This window comes from Drosophila eugracilis, unplaced genomic scaffold (assembly GCF_018153835.1).
Source record: "Drosophila eugracilis isolate 14026-0451.02 unplaced genomic scaffold, ASM1815383v1 contig_2147, whole genome shotgun sequence".
Taxonomy (NCBI): Eukaryota; Metazoa; Arthropoda; class Insecta; order Diptera; family Drosophilidae; genus Drosophila; species Drosophila eugracilis.
In genome coordinates this window covers 1,875,777-1,899,557 of record NW_024573030.1, presented here as the reverse complement: position 1 = coordinate 1,899,557, position 23,781 = coordinate 1,875,777, and the positions used below count along the sequence as shown (strand labels likewise).

The following is a 23,781-nucleotide window of genomic DNA, read 5'->3' as shown; positions in this document are numbered from 1 at the left end:
AAGTCGAAGCCAGAAGATTTGTGGTTCACTTTGGGTGGGGGGGGGGGAGGCGGTTGGTGAGTGGTGGGTGAGTGAGTTTTTCCAACAGGGGTTCCTTCTTCTTCCCTTCTTTTTTCCAAAGAAGAAATTGCCATGCATAAATTGCCGAAAATTTTCATTTTGACATTTAATTAAATCACGCGAAATTGAAATTGAAATGGAAATGGGAAAACTCTCGCCAGAGAAAGGGAGAGAAAGAGCATAAAAAAAAAAAGGCAGCAAGTCAACCGCAAATGTCGCTGCCTAATTAGTTGCCAACACAAACGGCAGCCAATAAAATTCGTTTGTCATTTGCATTTCGGGTGACGTAAATCGACAAAAAAAAACACAAAAAAAAAACAATCAAATTAGAAGGACAGTTCGGCTGTCGTAGTAAATTTGCCCAACACAAATACAGACACATTACACACACATTATCATTCGCCTCTAGCCCCCCCACTTCTAGAGCCCTCCTGACCCTTGGGCTACCCATCAAATATTTATGTCATTCACAGACCCACACAGAAAATGTAGAAAAGCTGTGGGACTGGGACAGGGACAGGGACTAAGACTGGAGCAGGGGCAGAGGCAGGGACTTTTGGACTCAAATTGAAATCAGCCTGAAAATTAGAAGGCCAAATTGACAAAGACAACAAAATAGAGGCAGGACGGCGGGAGAGCCGAGGTAAAACACGAAACAGTAACAGAAGAAAGTTAAGGCCAATGTCAGTTGGAAATTGATAGGAAATGGCCAAAAGGGATTACAGCAGCAAAAACCTAAAGATTTTAACCAGTAAAATGAATATATACAAAATCGTAAATAATATTTCATTTTCAAACTGTTTTTATAGCCTTAATTAACATTGCCAATAATATTTTCGTGATTTTAAAAACCATTTAAACTGTAACCTGAATGGCCTTCCAAATACCAACTAAAATCCCAAAAATTATACGCTATGGATAATGCCAGCTAAATTTATGAGCATTTTATTCCTGTTTCTGGTTGGTCATTTCATAATTTAATTGGCATTTATCAATTGATGTTAATATGGTCGCTTGCTTGCTCATTCGTTCGTTCGTTTAGAGAGTTCTCACTTTACTCTGGTTTCTGCGTTTCAGTTTTGCGTTTTCCACAGTTTTAGTGTCATTGGCAATAGAATTCAATTATCGCTCGTTGTGGTTATCCTGCAAGCCACACATATATACATATACTAATCCAGGGAAATTTATATAATGCACAGAAAGAATTAAGAAGTTATTAAAGAAAGATTAATTTGGTTATTCCAAGTTTTGTAGTAAAATATTTGTAACTGACAAAGGAAAGTTAAAAGGAATTTTAGAAATATGAGAAAGATTCTATACAAAAATTCTACATAAAGGAACTTTAGTTTATAATTTAAAATATTTAAAAACAAAACCTAATTTCCTTATAAACTCTAACTAAGCTAGACTATATATCCCCCCCTAAACCTAACTTTTATTTGAAGTTTCCTGAACTATTCTAAAAATGTAAATTACTCGCTTTTCACACCTTCCCTTCCCCCCTCCAAAAACAAAATTGATAAACATTTTTGTGTTGTGTGCACCATTGCGGCGCTGTCAACGATTGCATGTTGCATGTGGCGGCGGAAGTTGTGTGTTTCAATAAATTACCGTAAATGTTCGCCAGCCTTTTATATATATATATATCAGCCATATATATATATATATATATGTCTATGAATCAAGCCAGGCATGGCGCCGCTTTAAGCTGCCATTCAACTGTTGAACTGCCTGCTCATTTTCCTTGATTTTCCAAAAAAAAAAAAAAAAAAGTTGCCTCTCTTTCTGCTTTGTTGCGGCTATTGTTCGAGAGGGAAAAACAAAACAGAAAACAGTCAGCAGGAAAAACAAAAACAAAAAAAAACCCCTTTTCTGTGTTGGTCTGTGGCCAAATGCAAATTCAAGTGTGCGCATAAATCCCAAAGTCCACTACAAAAATGAAAAACGATAAACTGAAGGTGAATGGCAGAGCCCAAAAAGGGGAGGAGGGGAGCTACTACTATATACATATATATATATACCCCACCGATTGAGGATGTTGCAGCAATGACTGCGCTTTGTGGTTTATTTCCGTCCAAAGGCAGCAGCAAAAAAATATATAAAAAAAAAAGAAAACAGAACACACAAAAAATAAATTTGATTTTATCCCCACGACTTTTTTTGCGGCGACGGCGGCAGCGGCGGCGGCTGCAACTGAAGTTAAAATTGTGAAAAGTTTTACCCCCGCCTTTTGTTGTATTGCATTTTCATCTGTAATTACATTCTGTATGGCTGAACATTTTTGGTCCTTTCATCATAGTCTTTGCATTTCTGCATCATTAGAGAGGGAGGATGTGGCCCCAAAAAGTGGGTAATATTTTCACATTTTCTTGTTTTTTTTTTTTTGCTGAATGCTGCACCCTAATGAAAACGGACTGGCAAATGAGGGAAAACAAAATAAAAATTATAAAAAAAAGAGAATAACAAGCAAGGGAAAAGGCTGGGCAAAAAAGTTTCCCATGAAAAATGCAGAAAAAAAAAGTGCTTAAAGGCAAATTAAATCGATTAAACTGGCAAAATTCCCTATAAAAATTCCTTTAAAAATCATTTTTAAACTATTAATATTCCTTTTTTATTTATTATAAATATTTTATATAACGAAATCTCTGAACTTAAAAGATTGCTTTGCTTGACTTTCAAGACTTTACTTCAATTCCCAAGCTTTCTATTTTTTCATTCTCCTCGTATAATCTCCCACATACTTATTATTTCACCCAACATAACCTTGGCTACCCTGTTATACTAAATAATAAAAAAAAAAAACAAAAAAAAATCAAGTGTAAACAATGCTGCCGGCAGCATCAGACTGCCACCAATTGCAATTTGCCGCTGCCGGACGTTCTGAGCGCGTCTCAAGTGGCAGACGCAACCCTTTAGGTTGTCTAAACCCCCCCACCACGCCTTCCCTTTTTTTTCAGCCAGAATGACTAATGGATGGCATAGCCTGAATGGTTGGGGCTTCGGTTTCGGTTTTGTGGCAGTGGCAGTGGCAATGCCAGCATCTCTCTCTCTTGCCTATGTCCATAGACAGCTTTAAAGTTTAGTAAAAATACAAAAGTTGCAGAGCTTAAAGTCCTGTTTGTCCTGTGACTCTGTCTCTGTGCAGCGATTATGCAAATGCAAAAAACAAACTAAAACTAAAACTCAACTCTCTTTCTCTCTCTCTCTCTCTCTCTATGTGTATATGTGTGTGTGTGTGTGTGTTAAGGTTATAAATATAAATTAAGCAAATGTGTTGTGTAAATTGCTGTTGTCTCTTCCCCATTTCCCAAAAGGTTGCTGGCAAAAGTGGCAGCAAAAATTACGACATACAAGTACAAAGTACAGTGAGGAAAATAGCAAGTAAATTGTTTAATTTACTTAGAAAAGTTTTAAAAAGAAGAAAATTTAGATATAAAATATAAATTTTATATTTATTTATGATTTAAAACCTATTTTCCACTTTCCTAGACTCAGAAAAGTCTAACTTTCCTCTCTCTTAAAGCAACTTTTTCTAGATTAGCAACAATAATAGTTTTTCTCAGTGTAGCAACCAACAAATGCAAGGCAATTTCAACGGCATGTGTGTGCGGATACACTGATACCACAATATTTGCATATCATATGCATAAACACACGCGACAACTCTGGACAGATGAAACCCTAGACACCAAAATCCAGACTCCTAGGCAGCAGACAATTGCAATTAAGTTGGGTTTCCTTATATATTTATATATATATAGAATATATATTAGAAAGCACCTATACCACCATCTGCGTGTGCCACAAGTTGCAACAACAACAACAACAACAAGAACAACAATATGTTAGTTAGCGTCATGCCACCTGAACTTAGTCAATCAGTCAGTTTTTGGATCCATGGCCATGGCATTAGCCACAAGGCAAAACATTTTGGGGCCACCCCAAATTGCCAGTTGTGTCAACATTGCCCAGGACATGTCCTGTTTTGTTGTTGTTGTTGTTGCAATTGCAAATGCAATGGCAGTTGCAATGGCAGTTGCATGCATTGCAGTTGGATTTACCAAAACCTAAACCGAAAGCAACAATTATTTGCCGGCAATTGTCAAACATTTGTCGAGTATAACAATTATTAATAAAAAAAAATAAGGAAAAGGGGAAACCTAATCCTTTAACTTGATGGGGAAAACCATAACCTTTAAGCCTTTCAACAAATAAAGAGCTTTGATAGTTTTCCATTGATATTTTTCTGATTAAAATATCAAAAGAGAACAAAAAAAACATGTACTGATTGGGGACTTTGTTATTTTGGCAAAGCTTAAATTTGGGTTTGGATTTTACCATAGAACACCTGCTCTTCTAAGCCCTAAAAAAAGCAAAAGGGTTTTTGTATATTTTTGGGGATACAGTTCAATCAGTTTTAAAAGCGTGCAGTACAAAAAAAGGGGAAAAGGAAATGATTTAAAAGCAAAATGATGACCAGACCATTTTTCTTTTTAAATATTAGAAACTTCCTTAAAAGGAAGAACAAAATATAAAGCTAAGAAATCCCTCAAATTGCAGCTCCCTTGATGGCGATGATTTGGCTTTGCTTCATTAATTATTGCACTTGGGTTCATTGTCTAAGTCCACACACACTGACACAACCCCCCTTAGACCCACACCCGCAACGTGCCAATTACATACGCACACAAACACACACAAACACACACACACACGGGCAAATACAATTGCAATTTCCTGGGCTCCATTTCTGTGTGCACTTTTCACTTAATTGCACACAGTTACGCACAGGGATAAAAGAAGAGGAAGGAAGTCTGCAGGAGAGAGATAGAAATGCAGCGAGGAAACTGCGGAAAAGTGCAGAGGAAAAGGGACTATTCAAATCATAAAATTAGCACACTTACACACAGGCAACAGACACCCACACTCACACATATTGAAATCAATTAAGATACAAAAGCAACGCTCGCCATTCGCAAACAACAAAAGGAAAAGTACGCAAAAAAAAAAAAGAAAAATAGAAGAAAAAGAATTGCGAAAAAGAACCCACTGAAATGTGCTGGGAAAATTCTGTATTTTTTTTTTTTTTGCCAACTGCATAACTTGCGGCACACCGCTCAGGTGTAATGGTGTGCGTGGATCTATATATATATTCGTATATATTTGAAAATATATATAAATGTGTATATAGAAGACTGATATAAAATGCAAATGCTTTAATTAAAAGCTTTGCAGCTTCATGGAAGCGTGGCGCCAAATTGCGTGGGCGTTAATACCAAAGAGTGGGCGTGGCACTAGTCAGTGTGGCATAATGTTTAAGGTTTAAGCAACACAGACACTGAACAAAAAAAAAAGAAACAATTATGATTTAGAACTAGAACCCTAAGCTTTCTTATTAATACTTAAAATAATCTCCCAAAATTATGAAAATATTTTTAAACTCATTTTTCTGCCTTTTACTTTTGATTTTTCAATACTTCTTTAATTTTTTAATTAAAAATTATATAAATATTTTTTAACAATCTTTTTGTGTATCAACAAAGCGTCAAGCTTGTCAAAAAAGTTGGAAAAAATATATGGAAAGAGGGCTGCAGAAAAAGTAGAGGAGCGTTTCGAAAAGGATAGCTGGTGGAGGATGGGAGAAAAAACCGAGCTAGCTGACACACATGTTTGTTGTGATTTTTATTGCATACTTTCGAGCGCCCAGCAATTTATGCAAGATTTTCAGCAATTTTCCCTTTCCCTTGCCCGTGTTCCCTTTCCCTTTCCCAACCCAACCCAAAACCAAAACCAACCAGCTTACCAGCTTTCCCGGTTTTTCCCCTTACTGTTTTCTTTTTTTTTTTTTTTTTTTTTTGCCGTTGTCATGTTTTGCATAAATTGTGATGCTATCACTACCTGCCACCAGCTGCAAAGTTTCACCCTTGTGGCACAACTCATAATAGCCGAAGATTATGTGTGCGCAGCGGAATGTGTACATACTATAGTATTATAAGTAACGTGAAATTTAAGAAAACTTGTCAATATCACAAGCTTCATGAAACGGACTGTGGACCACAAAGGCATTCCTGGTAGGAAAACCCTGAAGAAATTTAAAAGGTAACATTCCTTGTAAGAAAATCCTGAAGAAACTTAAAAGGTACATTCCTTTTTGACTATAATTTAAGATTTTTCAACATCTCTAAATATAAATTGGTTATGAAAATATTCAACAAGTAGCGAACAGACAAAAGTATTAAATTTTAATAAATTGATAGAGCAAAAATAGTTTCGCTTTTTTTGCGGCAACAAATTTTAGATGCAACCTATCAAAGCTCACAAAAAATTACAATTTAAATGCTTAAAAAATAATTAAAATTTCTTGAAGGAAGCAAAATCAACTAATTTTCCCTTTAGATGGTTCCACTATGCGGCTGTTGTTTCGCTTGGGCCTAAGAAATTACATAATTAATTGATTGCAACATGATACTTTTTCCCTGCCCAACTTCTGGATGTTTCCACCCGTTTTTTTCGCCCGCAACTAATAATACACAGGCAAAACACAGGAATGGCAGCAGACAAAGTTTTGTGGTGGGTATAGAGCGATGGCGACTTCATTAGGCAGTCGCTCCAATGATGACAGGAAACGAGATGCGAGGTCCTTCTAGTGGGCTCTTTTCCCCCCAAGGGGTAGAGTTCAGAGTCAAAGCTCCAAGTACATGGCAGCTATTAGTGTAGCTGCACAGCGAGAAAAGTATGATATTCTAGAGCTGAACTTACAATAGAATTTAAAAGCTGAATTTCAATTTTAAAGACTTTTTGAAGTAATAAATTCATTAAACTTGTTCAAAAATATAAATTCAATTGACTTTCTAATTTAAATTTCATTTAGAAAACTAGTTAATTTAAACCTTTTCTCGCCGTGCAACCGTGTGAGTTTAAGTATGTGTGTACTGCGTGTAGGTAAATCGCGCCAAATGAGTTGGCAAAACTGCAGGAGCAAATGAGCATTCGGGCACGAGAAGTTTTGTGGTGGGAAAAAGACAGAAACAGAAAGAGAAGGGGGCGACGAGATGTGGGGGTTGGGGGTTTAATGGGAAAAGGACACTCTGCGTCGGCATACAGCATTTTTATCATGCTCAACTAATTGCAGGGCACAGGAGTATGAACTGGGAAACGAGAATCGGATCAGAATCAAGAGCGTTTGCCAGCCAAAAAGGTCGAAGGACGCCGGAGCCACGAGCCGCTCAGCAGGGCGCCAGCAGGTCCTGCCAACTGCGTGTCTGTATGAGTAACACTGGGAGTGTGTATGCTATATATGTGTGTGTGTGTGTGTGTGTGTGTGTGTAGAAATATGCGCCCGCAACCCCCAAAACACATAACATAAATTCTCATAAGCGTAATGCCTTGAAATTGGAGCAAACTGTGATAGCACTAGACCAACTTACACCCGATTCCAACCACCACTATTATTACTTTCCCACCCACTGTCCGACGCCCACGGCCCAGACCCTCCTTTTCGCACGCTCCTCATTTACTTATCTAACCAAACAGGCGACACAGTGAGTTATGTTCTTTGGGAAATACTACGAAAATTATACAAAACATGAAGAAAATTTGAATTAATCAACATTTTTAGATTTTCTTTAAACTCTTTCTGCTGGATATAACGAATAATTTAATGTTTTAATCACCTACAATTTGGTAAAGGAAAGTATCAAATTTTAGCTTTTTAAATCAATTAATTCTAAATATAGAATAAATATATGTTTCTCTATCTTTAATTTAAATCAACCCTTTTCTATCTACTTTTTTTTGATTATTTAGCACAGATTTTTAATATAATACTTTCATTTGCAGTTAATAAGCTACCTCCAACCACTGTAACACTACAATGAGTTATTGAAATTGCAAGTTGCCGGTCCTCTTGCCATATCTCTTGCACCTCCCCCCCACCCCCCTTCTGAATCACTACTTTCTTGCCCTTTCGCTTTAATGAGCTCCCATGGTCTCTCTCTAGTTCCTTCGATGCTGCAGGCTTTAACGGAATTAATAATGCCCAACCAACATATGAGGCAGACGGCACACGGACTATATACCCATCTCGTTTTGTTGTTGAGGAACTTTTGGGTTTATTTTAGCAGAAAACTTTGATTTTCTGTTTTTCTTGTTAGCTTGTTCGTTGATTTTTTTTTTTTTTTATAAATAATCAACTTGAAGCAGCCGAAGAAGAAGGAACAGAAAATGAAAACAACAAAAACAAAAAAAAAAAGACGACGAAGACCAGCTATATTCGAGTGCATCGACGAGGAAGTACCGTTACTTGGCGAGCTTGACGAATGTCAAAACAACAACCTATTCTGTTCCCTTTAGCTTAGCATTCTGATATACATACTAATTCTTGAAATGCCTAGCCAAATAATGCGCGTCACAAAATTAGGCACAATGTCATTGAAATAGTTTGATCGAAAAAAAATAGTATAAATATATTAAAGCCACTCACCTGATTTTTCCATTTTATTCAAGTTGCTTATTGGGATGTGTCGCATTCGATGAAATTTGTTGTCTCCACACGAAATGTCGCACTTCGAAGTCACCTTTTATTTGTCCTATTTTGTTTCCCACAGGTGTATACAATTATTTTGTTTTATTTCACATACTCACATGTACATTAAAATATGTATAAATGCACACATACACATTCACTTGTCCAGCGGAGTCCCGTTTCCAGCGGAGTCTCATTTCCAGCGGCGCACAGAAATTGGCAAAAATCGTCATTAATCCAGGATGTTTTGACCAAAACACAATATCCACTCCATCGATCACGTTATTATGTATTAATTTAACCATTTTTAGCACTTTTTAAGAATATTTAAACACAAACACAAATTTACAATGTAACCTGGGCAAGCAATACTTTAAGAATGGCAATGACAAGAGGAAAAGACTTTTGAGCAGCAGAGAGCAGCGCTGCCAAAGATCTTCGCTTCCTCTTGTCTCTCCGCTGGTAAACTTACTCCCTCTCCCATTACTTATCCAAGTCATTCAGCTATCGATTTGTCATTCATAATCGGGAGAAGGGGCTACCACTGATATTTGCTCTGCTTCTCCTCTCTCGGTTGGTCCAATTACTCCCTCTCCCAGTACATATCCAAGTCATTCAGCTATCGATTTGTCACTGATAATCGGGAGAGGGGGCCTAAGCAGCGCTGCCAACAGATCTAAGCTCTGCTTCTCCTCTCTTGTTGGTCGACTCTCGCCCTCTCTCCCAGTACTTATCCAAGTCATTCAGTTATGGAGTTACCATTCTTGGGGAAAAAAGGGTTGGCTGCAGCTTAACGAACTCTCCCACAGATCTTCGCTCTCGCCCTCTCCCAGTACTTTACCAAGTCATTCAGCTATCGAGTTGCCAATTTTAAGCGAGAGAGTGGGTGACATAGGACCTAAGCAGCGATGACGTAGATCTTGGCTCTGCTCTCCCAGTACTTTTTTCCAAATCATTCAGTTATGGGGTTGCCATTCTTAAGGGAGAGAGAGTGTTTACATCTTAAACAGTGCGTGGACAGTTAGTCCGCTCTCCCCCTCTCCCATTACTTATCAAAGTCATTTAGCTAAAGAGTTGCCATTCTTAAAAAGTTGCACACCAAAATAACTTGCATACATTGTTTGTGCTGTTAAAAAGTGTTAAAAATTAAAATATTATTACCAAAAAGTGATCGCTGGACTGTAATTTGACTGTTTTTTAATATAACAACAATGGATAATTGGTTTTATGACGAACTTGGCCAATTTCGATGTGAGGATGCATTTGGGACTCCGCTGGACCAATGGTTGTGTGTGTGTGTGTGTGCTCTTCTACTTATTTTTGTGTACATGTGAGTATGTGAAATATGCTAAAAGAATACATACACCTGTGAAATAAGTGTAGGGTAAACGGAATGGGAATATTCGACGCTTCGTGTGGAAGACATATCATCATATTTCATCACATTTCATCGAATTTCATCATTTTTCATCACATTTCATCGAATTTCATCATTTTTCATCATATTTCATCGATTTCAACGCATCCCAACAAGAACCCCGGATGGAAAATTAGGGTAAGTGGCCTTTTATATATTATTATTATTATTAGTATTTTTTTTTGCACTTGTCAAAGAAACCAATATACCCGTTTACTATATAAGTAGAGGGTATACATACATATATATAAATATGAAAGCAACGGGTGGCGGGGTAAAAATCAATAACCACCCGGGCCAAGGAAAATTTACATGCAAGAAAAGCGAGGATGGTATCATATATTGGAGAGTGGGTGATGAAAGGCGGTCGGGCGCTTTGGGTGTGGGTGTGGTGCACCTCAAGGTTGCGCCGCAAAATATCTTCACATTGTTTTTGCATCGTTTTTTTCTTTTTTTTTTTTTTTTTTTTTGTACTGGGTATTTTCCAAACATAAAGGAAAACAAAAGGGGGGGGCCTTATGGCGGGGGTGGGAGAGCAATGTTTGTTGGTTCCGGAACAAGGGCAAACAAAAGCGCTCAATAAGCGGGTCTCGAATATCCTCACAACTCAATGGGAAGTTTAATATCCTTACTTTATTTGTAATGGCAAAACAATTAAATTTCATTTTTCGGGGTCAATGGAAAGTGATGTGAAGACATCGATTTAAAGTGGCTTTAAAATGTTTTTCAAGATATTCAAAAATAAATTAATTGTCTATAAATCAAGTCTTTATCTCTAAAGTTTTAGACATTTAAAGATTAAAGACTTTAGGACAAAAGTCCTAAAAGACTTTAAAAAAATCATTGACAATTAGTCAGCTTTAAATTGACTTTATTTACTGCAATTAAATACAATAAATATTATTTAAATTGGTCTTAGAAATGAACTCGACTAATTGGAAACACTTTACAGAGGCAGAGGCAGAGGCAGCTTCATTAACAATGCATTCGTTTCGAGGGAAAAATGTTTGAATATTCCCCCACAAACAAAACGGGGTGAACTTTTATTACACTTTTCGCCAATTATTAGTTCAAGGCAATGGAAATCCTTGCACATGTCAGCCAAATGCTAAACAAATGTACTCTCTCTCTCTCTCTATATATATATATATGTAGCTAAATGAAGTTAAAGGCTTTAGAATGCAATTTGATCGTCATGTGCAGGCGTTCACTTGGTAAATTATGACTAAGAGCTGAAAATAATTGGCATTGCTCGAGAAAGTGGCACAGAGAATTGGCCAACAAACACAGTGTTTGGCTAGTTGAGGGCCGAGTATTGAATTCCGAATTCCAAATGGTTCAGTTAGCGCTTTATTTGCTTGCTGGGAGGTTAAGCAACTGCCAACTGACCAGCACTAGAAAAAATAACATAAAGGTAGGAAAACTGTTTTTGTTTTTATGCTTTAAGAACTTGTATTTATCCTGAAGGCATATCATTATTAATAATGATGACAATAACAAAGGCTGAAGAGGCTGAAGAAGATTTTTCTATCTGCTTGAAAAAGTACACATAAGCTGTACTATTTTTTCTCAGTGCCCGAAATTGAGTTGAGCTGAGTTCGGTTGAGTTCTTGACTGCAATGCACGTTTATTTATTGTGTATTTGCATTATTAGAACAACTCAACCGTGAAAGGCAAACGAGGAGGTTTGATGAAAGGTAGTTGAAGGGGTAGAAAATCAAGGGGGAATTTTCCAAGGGGAGCAAATCGCTGGCAAAAAAAGAGAGAATGGATAGGGGCAAGGAGAGGGTTACTGAATACAAAAGGTTAGGAAGGAGTTTGTGTTCGCTGGCAAAGTGACCATCGCAACGCTTTTGGATGGACAGCTGACTGAACTGAAATTGACTGAGCGACGTGTCCTTTGTAGTCCTTGCAGGCACACCTACACACAGACACTCTATCCCCCACCTAACACACACTCACACCCCAGGCATTATTATTGGCAACTTGTAATTTCGTTATGTGCACAGCAGCAAAGGACCTGCAAGGATATACTATGTATATATGTGTGTGTGTGTGTGTGTACACAACAAAATGAAATATGTTGATATTTTTAGACTGTCCTGCTGCATCGGCCCATCGATCCTTTTTGCTTGTGTTTGTTTAGCTAATAGAATCATCTCAACTTTTTTCTTCCAGTTTTTCTTTTTTTTTTCTTTTTTTTGTCCTACGTCGCCTGAAACTATAGACAAGTATTTGCTAAACACGTACACTGACACAGGCACACACACACGTCCACTAATAAACCCACACACTCACGTATTTTGTGGTACGTGGTGGGTAAAGACAGAAAGAACTAGTTAAGGCAACCCTCTAGGGGCAACCTAAGGTAAGGCTATAATCATGGAAGGCTAAGGAAAAGATAATTATAAAATATTAATCTTGAGTAAATATTAAAAATAAATAAAGCTAAGAAGAGCTAAGAACTACTTTTCAGTGAAAAACTTAAAGAAAAGTTCCACCTATTTGAGAAACTTCAATACCTTACTTAATATTCCTTCAACCTGCTAGAAAATTAACTTTAATTTATGTTAATTAGCCTTTAAAAAAACCCCCTCTGAGAGTTATACTCTGATAAACTTGCACTTAAACGCCACTAAACATAATCACATTTAAGAATGTGTCCCTGAGTGTTTCCTAAGACACATCCTAAAACTCCCCCGAGGGCGAAAATAGCCCCTGCCTGCCTGCCTGACTCCCTCTTAAAAGCACCACAGTAGCAGAAAATTTTCTTGAACGAACATCAAACATTTTTGGTTGCAACATTGCCAAGTTTGACAAGCCAGAAGATTGAGTACGTGCTGCACATTGACAAATGGAACGCGCCACAGAATCTCTGGGATCTGAGATCTGGGTTCTGGGATTATATTGCGAAATGGTAAGGGGGAAAAATTAGTAGATATGGGAATATATATATATATAAGGGAGGTTACGCAAGGCGCAGGGGTTGGGACATGGGCACCCAAAAAAACCCTCATGATGGATCAGCCACTCGAATGGTGAACTTATTTCTTGTCTTTGGAATAGGGAAAAAGGGAAGACATCTTACGTGCAAATTGCATATTTGTCTGGGGACCATAACACTCACCTGTAAAGAAAGAGAAAAAGAATGAGGAAAATTCAATTAGTTATCACGTCAGAAATTGCGATTTGATTTTGTGTTTTTGTGTGTGTGTGTGTGTGTGTGTGTGTATAAGAGTTTGTTGAACTTAATAATTATTTAGATTTTTTATATATTATTAGTATTATGTTATGTGTATGGAAAAAGGTGGCCAGAGGAATTTCGAAAGTTGGTAAGCTCTTGAGAAAGTTTTCAGACTGCAGCAAAGGTTTCATCAGGTCAAAACTTTTTATCAAAGCCAAGTGCTTCAGTGGAAACTTTTTTTACAGAATTAATTACACAATGAAAATAGAAAAAAGAAATGTAAAAATAATAAATTCACACTTGCTGTTTAAATGCTTAATCTTAAGTTAATAAATAAACAAGTTTGAAAGTTATTTTTCCATAGCTTACACCTCTTCTTGCTGTAAAGATTTTCCCCTTTAATTTCCATCCATTAAACTTTAACTTTAGCTGACAAACTTAAAGCAATTTTTAAGATCCACACATGAATAGGTTTTTTTTGCTTTTTTGCTTTTGCCTTTTGGCCCAACTGCAAGCTGTGGAGGTCATTGCTTGGTCTTTTGCCACCCATTTTCCCCTTTTTCCCTTCTACTACTCTGTCACAAACTCCCAAATGCACTGTCCCTGAAGGGGCGTGGCAAGTGTTCTATAAGAAGTCATCCTCATTCTCATACTCTCATCTACATCCAACATCTACAAGCTCATTCTCCTCGTCATCGTCATCGTCATCGTCATCGTGGCATTGACAAAAGCCCCAAGTAACTTGGCTCTTGTCTCGGTCGCCGTCTCGCTCAACTTGGCCGGCTTATGCTTTCAGGCACACACGCATTCAATTTGCTAGCCCACACAAAACACACATACATGGTCTAAATGCACTGAGAAAATAAATAGAAAAATAAAACTGAAACTGAAAAGTAATTCCTATGAAAGAGAATGCAAACTCTAACGCTGATCTCCCTTTTATTTTATTTTAAATATATTAAAATCAAATATTAAAACACAAATAAAATACAATATTTATTTACAAACTTCATTTGAAATCCTCTAAATCATTTAATAAAAATAAAGAAATAAATAAAAAGCAAGAAATATAAATATTTGATATTAATTTTTTGTCACTGTTTTTGTGACATGAATTTTTAAAGCCAGCAGCCAGCAGCCAGTAGCCAGCGAAGCGACGACGACGACGATGGCTGAAGTGGGAAATCAAATGTTTGTAATTAAAATTAAATATTCTATTAAAGGATCAAAACTGCAAGCCAAAAGGATACAGGATGGATGCAGCCAGTAAACAGCAATCAAAAGCGGCATATGCATATAAAGTAGACACACCCGCATTGAGAAATGAATGTGAATGCGGATTAGTATATATATATATATATGAATGGGTGTATGTGTGTGTGTGTGTGTGTGTCTCTGTATGTATCACTCTGTGTATATATTTCATAACACAAATGTTTAATCAACGCAGCAGGACGAACAGGACAGCGAGGACAGCCTAGACCGAAAATAAATAGCACATCATCAGTGTCAGCTGGGGCCAGAAAAGCGAGAAAGAGGCAAGGGCTAAATGGTGGGGGGTGCGTGGAGGTGCGGTACAAACACGGCCTGGAGTCGTGGAAAAACTGGGTGAGGTTTTCGGTAAGGGGGAGTAGAAAAACCAGGAACGTAAAATGCATTTGGGAATCTCAGTAAGCTTCCTACGACTAACAATTTCACGTTGCCTACCAAAGTTCCATCTATGCAAGCGTGAAATGTCAAGTGCTCAAGTTTGAATTTGGCTTGGCAAATATACACACACTCAAACTACACAAAGACATACACACACACACATAGAGAGAAACTGAGATACCAATTGGGAGCAAAAGGCAAATACGGCCAAACTGCACAAGCCAAAGGCAAAACATTAAAACAAACATTGCTCCTTACCACATCAATTAATAATTGAAAAATATACCCCAGTTCTGTGTTTGCCAATGAAATTGAGATGGGCTTGCCATTGAATCAAGATGAAAGAATATTAAAATGTGTAATTCTTTAATCAACAGAAGATATTTACCTAGGTTTTTCGGTATATTTGGCATATCCAGTTAGTAGCAGGAATTAAAGAATTTTACGGAATTTTGCAAAGGCGGGAATAAGAGTTTGTTTTGTTAAGAAGAGAAATCTAAACTAAAATGGCAAGAAAACAAGCTCAAGCTCAACAAAATCAAAAGCAAATCTTAATTCCAATCATTACATCATTTGATCTCTTTAATATTATTAACAATTTCAATATCAAGTTAGTAACAGAAATTACCGAATTTTACAGAAATTTGCAAGGGAAGAAATCAGAGTTGGTTTTGTCAAGAAGAAAAATCACTAAAATATACAGAAAACTTATCATTCCCCACAAAATCAAAAGCAAATCTTAATACCAATCATTACATCATTTGATCTCTTTAATATTATGAAAAATTGTTCAAGTTTTTTTTTACTTTCCTTAATCAAAAATGACAATGACTAGGCATATTGCTAATAACTGATGACTGCAAACGATTAAACGAATATGAAAATTACGTTAGATGTTTTCGCCACCCCCACCATCAAAATAAATATTGAAACATTTTAGCATTTATTTTCATCAAATATTTATTATACCCGTAAAGCTTTGGCTATTTTTTCTCTTTTATTTTGATTTTTAATTCGCCGGGCAATGAGTAAACATTAAAACTGTGAAAATGTAATGCATGAATAAATGATTAAATAAATATTTATAGAGTTTAAGCTGGATTCAAAGCAGTTGTTAATAATTTCAAATTATGCAAATTAAGGTAACTGTAAAAAAGGGAAAAGCGAGAAAAATAACACCCGCCACCTACAATTGATTGCTGGGCAAAATTATGATTGGAGGACAAATGAGATAAATTGATTTGCAATTGATTATTGAAATGATTTGGTTTTTGGTTTTGGTTTTGGTTTATGGTTACTGCTTTTTGTGTGTTTTTTTCGCTGCCATTTTTATTGGCTGCCAAAAAAAGAAAAACCACAAAATTAGGTTTGTTTTTTAATAGAAATTATTATAAAATATTAGTTTACAAGAATGAAGATGCCTAAATTTAATTTAAAATCAAACTTTAATACTTAAAAAATATAGAATATTATATTTAATATCCCATTTTAAAAATGTAATTTTAATACTTAAAGAAAAAGACAAAGAAAATCAGCCATAAAGTTTGGATAACGATTTTATGGGACATTTAGCCGCCATGGCAGATATATTCCCCAGCATTATTTGGTTTAATTTCGATTCGTTTTTATTGTTCTGCCGAGATTGTCAGATGTGCCCAAAAAAGTATCTACCCCCCTCTTTAACCCTTATACGCTGCCCGCCGGAAAATGTTTGCATAGCGAACCGCACACACAACAAACTTTGGTTGGTCCGGCAATTTCACGTTTATATTTCGACGGATATTTCCCTTTTTTAGCCCACTCGTTGACTGCATTTCCCTCTTCCCCTCGCTTCTCTTGCTCTCTGCGTATGTGTGTGTGTGTGTGTGTTCTACATAAATATGAAATTTATTAGTGAGTGTTGCATATCCTTTTGTGCGTGTCAGTTCCGGCTCGGATTGCATTCAGTTTTCGCAGTCAGAAAGTCGAGGACGAGCAGGACAACGACCAGTGAGGACCCAGAGACCAAGGGGACCCAATCCAAACCGGCAACAACATCATTATTGGACGTTGCCCAAAAAAGCCATTTCGGCCCGCCCTTCTCCCCCTTATACCCCCATGCCTGGCCAGAGCTTTATTGCCATTTCGTTTGGATGGTGGTTTCTGCGATTTTAATTTGTTAAATGCACTTTTGTCCTCTTCATCTGGCATATCGAGCGGTGGTGCACTTAACCCGAGAATGACAGGAGAGACCACACGCAGGGCGCGGCGTGGCGGTGCAGCGGTGAAAGTTATTTAATTCAAAGAATTCGTTAATTTCGTTGGCTTAAATCGGAATTGAATGCATTTGCATGGGGAAAATATTTAGAAAATCTAGTTGAAAATCGACTAGTTTTCCATCAATTTGTCATAGCTCTAAAATTGATAATTTAAATACTTTTTCATTTTTATTATCTATTTGTAAAGTTAGGTTTTTTTTTACCTTATTTTTAAACTCCTATTGGTTTAATTTGACTTTTCGTTTTTTTTTTTTTTGGTAGGGCTGCGCGATAGGAAAGTTTTTCCAGCGTCAGTTTGGAAAATTTATTCATTGCTCCCTGCAACTGGGTTAACTTTCTGGTTTGCCGACGCGGACAAAGCTCGACGGCGACATTTTATTGTTGTCCCTTGGACAGGGTTTTTTTCCTCCAATTTTAACCCCCATTTTCCCTCTACACTTCTCCCTTTTTCACAATTTTTTTTTTAGAGGGTAAAGCTTTTACGCTATTATTTGATTTTTATTCGGGTTCCGTTTGGCCCCTCGCCGCACACTTCATGAGTTATTGTCTCATGGACTGCGGCTTCAATGCGAACTAGGCCAGTGACTAAAAAGGGGGGTTAAGGAGAGGGTAGGAAATAGAGAGGGGGAAAAAGTTGGGGAAAGAGAGGTTTTTTTCCAGCAATACTGTCGCTGGCCTTTTTTGGCAACTTTTCTCCGGGTCTGGCGTCAGTTTTTTTAATGTACACTTTTGCGGCAGAGATGACAGAACATCGATTATAAATAACGGGATTACTAAAGTTGATCAATTCACCAATAAATTCTCAAATAATTCGATTAAAAACTCAGCAGTAAAATCGATTAACAAATCAAGCTAAGGTAATACCGACATTTATATTGTTTCGAAAAGTTTTGCTTTTGCAAAAGTATTTATCGCTGATTACAGTTAAAAAGTAAGAAAATCGAATTTATCGATAATAAATCGTTTGTCAACTCTATTCTTGAAGGCATTTCAAGGACAATATTTCAAGAAGGAACATAGAGAGAGAGACATCAAGTTGAGCATCATTGAAAGGAAATGTTTGACCACCTCTCGATGAGTGTTTTCTGGTAAGGATATGCTTGAGGCCAGTGCGTTTCCTTAATGCGACAATGTTTGGTCAATGTCAAATGCCTTTCCCATTTGTCTGCCATTTTCTGATCTGCTTCTCCTTCATGTCTGTGTGACTTCCGTTTGCCGCAGCATGCCACATATATCTTATATATATATATATATACTTTAATATATATATTATTCTATATATGTATTTGCCTTTACCAAAAGCGTTGTGGCATTGACAATTATGACACGTGCTTAAAGTTTTCGACTTTGGCTCGAGGCTCTTCAAGAGAAATCCTGATTAGAAGTTCAGTCCCACACAAATTCCACAAATTTCGCAATCAACCTAATCAAATGTTTTTGGCTTTGGCAATTGCCTGAATTCAAAGTGAAATAAATTCCAATTAAGCCAAAGGCTAAAAAGAATGTCTTTCTTAATATTTGCTTAGAGATCTTTCTGGTATTTTGCTTTTTCGAATGAGATTTCACACAACTTTTTAAATGATTATAAGAAATTCTTATACATTTTTTTTGTTTAGTATTTCAGTTAATACCCCTAGCATGACAGCAACAATAATTGACCAATTGCCTGAAAACTCCACATGAGGTGGTAAATTCCTTGGGCATTTCCTACTCATTTTTGCCTGTAGGTACGAAAAAAAAAACCAAGTAGAAGGCAACTTTTATTTACATTTAGAACGGAATGAAAATTCACTTTGAGAAACAAATGTTGTGTTTGTTTTTGTAACAACAAAGAGTGAAAGAGATAGCTTTCGGGTTGCATGTGTGGCTAAGATGCTTTTGGCTTCACCTTTGACTACAGCAAAAATTCCAGCAATTTTGTGTGTGAATTACCCCATGGCTTGCTGTTCCTCCTCTCTCTCTTTGCCTGTTTTAGTTTCAGTTTCAGTTTCAGTTCCAGCTTCAGTTGCTGCTTGATTATCAAGCACCAAAAACAGTAACACACACTCAATGGTGTCTCAGTGTGTGTATCGGTATGTGTGTGTTTGCGTAATTCAAGATGGCAGCAAACCGACAAGCTGAAGGGCAGGAATATGGGTAGAAAATAGATGGAAGGAGATGAGTTTCTTTTTTTTTTTTTTTGGGGTAGTAATAGTGGCAGTGTAGTGCCATGGAGCAGTGCGAAGTACAAATGTAATGGCAAATTTTTGAAATTAGTATGCAACACGCATAGCAGTCGAGAGCTGGAAAAGCTGGGGGAGAGAGAGAGAGAGTTGGAAAAGTGGTAAAGGACATGGACATGGAAATGGCAATGGCAATGGGAATGGACATGAAGTTTTGGGAAACTGGGAACTGCGAGCTGGAAAAGCGGCTAAAGAGCTAGTTCCCCCATGTTGCACACACACACACACATAGCCATACACACACACGTAGTATATTCCCCCTTCGCCTGTTTGAGCTCCTTTTCTCTCTTAACTATTATTGCATTTGCTTCGTTGTGAAGAACATCAATAAGAGGCATATTTAAGCTGCTTGTTGGTTGGGTTTTAAGTAATTTTTATGGCAATTCTCTGCAATGCTGTTTAGCATTAAGTTTAATGTGGATACCAGAAGTGAGCAAGAAAGAAGGGTTTACAGGGGAGCTTAATTAGTTTTAGTTGGTTAAATGAGAGGGGGAAATTCATGGTTAGGGTTATAGAATTGGCAAGCTTAAAACGTAAAGTGAATTAAGTTTGCCTTAAGTTTTCTTTATTTAATCTCTTGATTTACCCTCTGTGAAAAAGAAAAAAAACTACAGCCACACTATTAACTCACAGCCATACCAAAACAAACGCTGGTCACTCTCAATAATGACAAATGCACTGCCGTATAGCAAGAAAGCGAACAAAAACTAATCATTAAATTTGCTTTTTCTTAGTCAGCATACACGAATATTCTTTCCTTTTTTTTTTTTTTGTTCTTTACTACCATTGTCCAAACTCTGACACAATGCAACAACTTTCTGAAGATTTTTGCCTTTCTTAGGTCTGCTTTTCTTGCCAAAAAAAAGAAGAAGGGGATAACATTTTTCCAGCCCAGCATTTTCGAATGCTTTATCTGACCCAAAACCATAGAACAATTCTTCACACTGGCCGAGCCCGCTCCCGCGCTGTCCAGCATTTTGCCGCTCACTTAGTTTCATTAAAACAACGTGGAAAAAGTTTTCTTCTTTCTCCTCTTTTTTGATTTTTTTTTTTTGGGAAAAACAGGGCTGAATATAAGAAGGGTTGGCAGGACAGAACAGGCGCCATACAAATGAGGCAAAAGAAAACTGCTGTCGCAAAGGACCAGAACTCTTAAACTCGAAACTGAACTGAAAGACTGAATCCCCCCTCCTAGACAGCCGCACTAACCCGATCCTAAGTACTCCCCATAGTTTACAACTATTTTTTATTTGAGAAATTTCCTACTCTTTTGTTTTCATCGTTGGGTTTGCTACTTTTTATACTTTTTTTGTGTGTGTGTGTGTGTGTGTGTGTGTATTTTATATCAATTTTTAGTATGGGGAAAAAAGTCAACGCTTTTCGTTTTTTTATTTCATTTTATTTTTGCTGAGCTGAAGCGCACTTTTATCCGCTTGGTCTTTGTCTGGAGTTGTGCAAGTTGTCGTCTAACTTATGGCATCTCATTTATCTTCGTAACTCGAGACAAAGTGACGGCCAAGGAGTCAACCAGTTATTGCATTTTGTACGTTTTTTTCTTGAATTTTCCTTCTAGTTTTTTTTTTTTGGTATATCTCATATTTATTGGTGCGAATTTTTAACGTATATCAAGACCCACACTTAAGCTCAATCGATAATATTATGCCTGATGAGTCAGAACATATATAAAACGTTCGATATCACCAGACTGGGCAGCTTCCAGGACTTCATGGTTCTTGATAAGAGATTTCAGGGCCGTATTAAGAACGCCTGCGTGTAGGCCAAAAGTAAAATCGGTTAGAAATTCTTTGAATTCATCAGAACGTAAATGTTTGAATATTATTTCAGTTTCATTATCATTGTCCTCCTCATCCGGATCTTTGGGTAGTTGAGCTAACAACTTTTGACGGCGTACCGATGATGTCATAAGACATTCCATAGCTTCAGTGCCATGCGAAACAATGGCAGATGCCAAGACTTTTGGCTCTGAATATGTATAGATATTAGAAAATGTCAATGATAAAGTTTCGTCGCTGTCATCGGTTTGCAAAAGTATAGAATTTTCTAAAAGTTCTTGGCTACTTTCATTATGGTTAATAATAATAAGTTCACTGCCACCGAAACCACGATGATTATCCTGTTCCACATCTGTATCGACATCACCCTCGGCAGCCTCACTTTCATTGTATTTCTTGGGACCGCCGCCAATTATCTCGTTGAGACGTTGACAAAATTCCATATCCTTTTCCATTTTTGGTTCTTGCATCCAAAAGAAATAACGCTGTGTGGATCGTGTATATTTTAGTACATAAACGCGACCAGTTTTGCATTCATCAATACGTCGAAATTCTAGACCACCTGGCGTGACAATAATATCCAATTCAATGGCTCCCGATCGTGTATCCATCCAATGGATGTGCACCTGATTATCAGTGGTAGAGCGACGAGCGAATAGCAATCCTCTGCGTTCATCGGGTTCGACCATCTTACCGATAAGCGTCATCCGGCCAGCCTTGTGTTCAGCCAAATTGGTAGATATTGGTGTGTCTTTGGACATGTTTTTTCGGTGTAAATTGATAAGGGATACTGCCAAATTTGGTCGTTTTGGTGTTATCAGGTGTTTGGATTAGAGGATTGAAAGTATTTTTAAAGGCCTACTAGTGTTGGGGGAGAGGCGAGAAGAGGAATGGCCTTTATGTTTATTATTGATCTAGATCAAAGTTGACTTTTCTTGCATTAACTAAATCAGATCAATACTAAATTTTTCTGATACTTAAACTATAATTTCTTCAGCACACACCAAACTTCATTTTCATTATATTAAGAGTCATAAAGTTTATGTTTTTAAACCAAAAAAAAAGAAAATATTATAGAGCTGGTCACACTCTCAAAAGACATCGCCTCATTTATGGGCTACTTCAGCGTTTGGCTGGCTAGCTGTCCAGCCTGGCCGGCAATTGACCTTTAATTGCACACTTAAAAGCACATAAAAACGTGGCCAGTAGATGCACGAGGCAAGTTCAAGGAGCAGACAGGAAAATCGCCAATGGCCGTAGGTCCTGTAGGTCAACAGAGGCGTAAGCGGACTAAGCTTAGTCGTATAGGGAAAAGGGAAGGAAGGCAATTAAAATTAAAGTGATGACTTATATGGCTTAACGGACAGCGAACAGTAGTTAGTCAGTCTCACTAGCTTCTGGGTTTTATTTTACAACACATTTTAATGGCCAACTATAGATTAGTTTTAATGATAGATATATATCAGAGCGTAAATTGCTTTTCTACTAATGTATATCTTTTACTTAAACTTAGCATTATCCCAAGTCAAGTTTAACTTAGGGATTTATCATGACTCTTAGCTATGACTCTTTTACTAGTTTAGTTACCCCAAAATGTATATAATTCTGTTTTGGTTTTGAAAATATTTAAAGCGTTTCGAATCATCTTAGATGTATTTGAAATATTTTCGTTTAATTTAATTGGATTAGAGTCAATATGATTGGCATGATTTGTTTTCATTCAATTAAAGTTGATTCGATTGGATGTCCATCGTTGGTTGTCTCTCTCTCTCTTAGTGTGTGTGTTTGATGCGATGTCATGTCTTCATGATGAATTATTCAAGCAGATTGAATTGAAAATGAAAGCATGATGTAGACACATCTTTTAGTTACCTTACACTTTGCACTTTTCTTGCTTTCTTCTTTTTTTGCAACAACAGCAGCAACCATTACACACCTTGATTTCTTTTCAATGGACTACGACACATGACTCTTCTCTATATATATATACAAGTTTATATATATTCGTTTTTAATGACAGGACTCCTGGAGCTTTCGTCGCTTTCTGGTTCGAAAGCAATTACAATTTAAGTATTTAATTAGGGAATTACGTGAGCAAACACCCAAGCCCAAGACCACCCAGCCACCCACCCACACACATGGCGAGGTCAAATAAATGGGCGAAAAAAAAACAAGAAGAAAAAGAAGAAAGAAAAAAAATGAAAAGGAAACCGTGTATGAAATAAAATAAAAATAAAAGAAGCGTAACGAAGTTGCCCCAATTGTGGGTGGGGGGGCTTACCTACCCACCTGCTGCCACGCCCCCCTATAAATGCCAATAAAAATGAAGCCAATTGCTGTTGCCGTAACAAAAAATAAAAAAAAAAAAAGAAAAGGAAGAAAAAAAGAACAAGAAGCATTTGAGGCAACTACAAAACAATTTGTAGTTTACGCTTTACGCGTTCTCTACAGTTCGTCCGTAACGAGAGCACAAGCTGAGACCCCCACAAGAAGAAGAAGTAGAAGTAGAAGAAGAAGAAGAAAAAGAAACAAAAAAGAAAGGGCTATGGGAAAATGCAAAGGGGAAGGCAAGGGGAAAACCTGAAGAAAACTAGAGAAGAAGTACAGACAGCGACGTCGGCAAAGGATAAGCGTGTCCTGGCATCCAACTGACTTAACCTGCGTTGCCGCCAC

The 23,781-nt window shown here is 37.1% G+C and overlaps 2 protein-coding genes and 1 long non-coding RNA gene across 15 annotated transcripts in view; 1 reads left to right on the top strand and 2 right to left on the bottom strand.

Annotated features, from left to right (window-relative positions):
• The window catches only part of LOC108104383 (neurobeachin), a 189,684-nt gene that overhangs the window by 122,988 nt on the left and 42,915 nt on the right, over positions 1–23,781 (bottom strand). The window lies entirely within an intron of this gene.
• LOC108110282 overlaps positions 10,066–23,781 on the top strand; it is a 45,122-nt gene continuing 31,406 nt past the window's right edge. Inside the window, exon 1 of the long non-coding RNA XR_001772557.1 lies at positions 10,066–10,139. This is a non-coding gene — a long non-coding RNA (uncharacterized LOC108110282). The remainder of the gene's footprint in view (positions 10,140–23,781) is intronic.
• Positions 16,301–23,244, bottom strand: LOC108110279 (proteasomal ubiquitin receptor ADRM1 homolog). Its single transcript, XM_017219270.2, has one exon. It carries the CDS (start codon positions 21,867–21,869, stop codon positions 20,973–20,975), a length of 897 nt encoding a protein of 298 aa, XP_017074759.1. The 5' UTR covers positions 21,870–23,244; the 3' UTR covers positions 16,301–20,972.